This window comes from Limulus polyphemus, unplaced genomic scaffold (genome assembly GCF_000517525.1).
Source record: "Limulus polyphemus unplaced genomic scaffold, Limulus_polyphemus-2.1.2 Scaffold2086, whole genome shotgun sequence".
In the NCBI taxonomy this organism is placed as follows: Eukaryota; Metazoa; Arthropoda; class Merostomata; order Xiphosura; family Limulidae; genus Limulus; species Limulus polyphemus.
Window position 1 is genome coordinate 128,910 of NW_013667696.1, and position 3,145 is coordinate 132,054.

Here is a 3,145-nt window from a genome sequence, read left to right on the forward strand (position 1 = left end):
ACGTGCCACCCGAAGAAGCCACCATCAAAGAAGAAACTTTACTCAGTTTTGTGTAGGGAAACGGTGAAGCTCTTGATGAAGTTACTACCACTGATGTGACTGTTACCAATGATAGGACATTTCCTGATAAAGCAGATGAACCCCACATGAAGCAGAAGCCAACGAGACGGAGACCAGTACGGAAGAAGATACGTCCCGTAAAATTAAGAGATTTTGTTGAATTGTAATTTTGTAATTCTGTACATTTAATTAAGTTATTGTTAATTGTTATTCGTTTATTATATGTGGTTATTGTTCGTCCCGAACAATACTAAGGTGGGGCAGTGTTGCGTCAGCAGAGGTCACGTGACTAGTATCACGCCACGTCGTTCTCGAACATTCACGTTCTTTCTTTAAATCTCGGGATCCTTCCAGATATAGTGTAGTCTTGTATATATAAGACGGTCACAATGTGTGTGTAATTGAACTGCGGAGAGAGAATATGAGACGTTCGTTGAGAATTATAGCGTTTGTTATAGCGCAACTGTTGAAATTAAGTGTATCGCAAAGTTATATTCAGAAAGAATAAACCAGTTTTATTTAAGAAAGGACTTGTGTCGCTAAAGTTTCGTTGGAACGAATTTACGGAAAATTAACGAACAAACGGAGACGTAACAATATCATTGTTTTTCAGATGAGAAGGACCAATTATTCAAAACATTCTATATGTTTGTTAAAAACTAATTTTTCTGTTTAGGTGTTTAATTGATGGCATAAGAGTCTTTATCTTAAATCTGAGGGGGTATGTTTGTATATTGTATATGTAATTGTTTTATATACACGTGCTGACATTGACTGGAATACAGAAAGCAGAACTTTAACTGTAAGTTATTGAGATGAAAATATGAAAGAATCAGGAGATTAAAAATTCTAATTGATATGAATTTCTTTAAAGCTCATTGAATTTTAAAATTCAAAACATTTTATACAATTATAAGTTATTTAGTAACTCATCTCTAGCAAAAACACTCATTTTTTACAAAAATCAAAATGGTTTTGGACAGACTGCACAAAATTCACAAATTATTAATCAAAGGAAATTTATAGTATAAATATATTTTAATAATGAATAAAACATGCAAGTATTTGTTTATAATGTCTTTAATAATAACAGTAAACTTGAGATTTAGAACACAAACAATTTTCTTTTCGAAGTCAAACTGTTTTAACTTTACCATAGATAAGAATAAAAGTATTCATATTACGTTATTTATGGATAATATTCTTTGCATCAAAATCAAATGTGTCTAATTGAAATCTGTTGTATTATGATAATTACCAAATGTTCATATACATTTTGCTAGGCAGCTAAGAAATAGTGCATAACCTGTTGTTGACAAACGTTTACTATTCCAGTCATTTCTTTGTGGTTAGGCAGCAGAGGTCATTATGTCACAAGTAATACATGTCACTTACCTTTTCATAAGGTTAACTGCTGTTCTTATTTAATGCAAAATAGTAAGCCTCAACAAATTCTGAGAATTCATTGCTTCATCAGTTGGATACCCTTACAATTAATGATAGTTATTAGATCAAATCTTTAATATCAGAATGCTTCAAAAAGATGTTTAGCATGTATTATAGTGCTCATGTATAACCCACAAATTAAAGTTTTATTAACACTTACTTGATTCTAAAATTTTAGGTGTTATCCATATGAAAAACTTAGTAGATATCATCTAAAATTTACAAAAAAAAGTTTTATCACATTTCTTCAAAATAAATGGTAGGTGTTCTAGAGTGAGTGATATGAATGGGATTAATTTCCAGTAAAATTTACAATATACATTTAATTCATTTCTTGTATATGTGGAAAGTTTGATTCTGTATTGTCTTTCTTTAGTTTGCTGATGTGCAACCTGGTGATGGCTTCATGAGACTATTACCTGGAGAAACTGTAGAACTGGATGTAATATTCTCACCTTTGAAGCCTGGTGAATACCAGTGGTCACTTTATTCTAAGACTTTATCTGGCAGGTCAGTTAGTTATACCTCCATTATGTGGAAATATTTTTTTTATTTGAAAAGAAAAACCAATACTAGTGTGAAACAATAAGATTTTCTTTATTTTTTGTATTTCTGGTGTTAGTTGAGATGTCCCAGTAAAGGTAATTTGGCCAAAAGATACATCCTATTTTTCTCTTTCTCTTACAGTGATTTGTATAATTTATTTATTATTTTCACATTATTTAAAAGAACCATTCACTAGTAAAACGTATTTCCTTTTTAATGATCTACACTCTAAATAAATGCTATGATAAGTTAGCCACAATGCATGGGGAAAAAAACAACTCCATCTCTCCACATATAGCTTAGAAGCAAACATTCAAAAGTGCAGCATATTTTGTGAACTGTGGGACAGCATTGCTCAAGGCTGGTGAAGGCTGATAAGCCAATCAACTGTCAGAACTTGAAAATGATGTCACCTGTGCTAAGCTGTGATAACAAATAGGAATAGATCAGCCTGTGATTATTTTTCATTTATTTGTGTCAGTATCGTAATTAAAATGGATAATATTGTGAAAGTACAAGTGTACAGTTTCAAGCCAGAGATCACCAGATGAAGAACAGTCTGTTCTAACTAAAAATATTGAGATCGAAACAAAGAATAGCAGTGACAATGACCATGAATTGGATGAAATAATTATCAGACCATCTAGGAAACACTGACTGGTGTACTTGCAAGGGATATTTACCAATGCTAACTGAGCCTTTTTGTTGTAAAGAGTGTCCATAGGTCAGAGAAAAACTTACAGAACTGGATCTTGATGGGTGTATCACATTATATGAATGATTCAATACCCTATGTTTAGATCATGATGTTCTGTGACTGGTACTACATACAATACATGATTCATTGCAAAAAGGCCCACTACCTGATCTAATCTCAAACAGGTGAAATTCATTTTAAAATTGTTTGTGACAATACAACATTAGTAATAATAATAATGAGCATATCTTGATTTCAGATCTGTACATTCAGCTGCTTATAGATATTACACTTATTGGGTGTATGGTAAATTAGGAAAAAGAAACAGAAGACCAATCCCTTCTTGTGTAGTGAAAGCTATCATAAATCATATACAAGAACCAGTATAGTAACTAA

At 31.8% G+C, this 3,145-nt stretch overlaps 1 protein-coding gene across 1 annotated transcript in view; it reads left to right on the forward strand.

Annotated features, from left to right (window-relative positions):
* Positions 1-3,145, forward strand: part of LOC111087384 (cilia- and flagella-associated protein 74-like) — a 61,924-nt gene that overhangs the window by 15,906 nt on the left and 42,873 nt on the right. Inside the window, exon 6 of the mRNA XM_022393840.1 lies at positions 1,883-2,016. Within this exon, the coding sequence (XP_022249548.1) occupies positions 1,883-2,016 (134 nt within the window). The remainder of the gene's footprint in view (positions 1-1,882; positions 2,017-3,145) is intronic.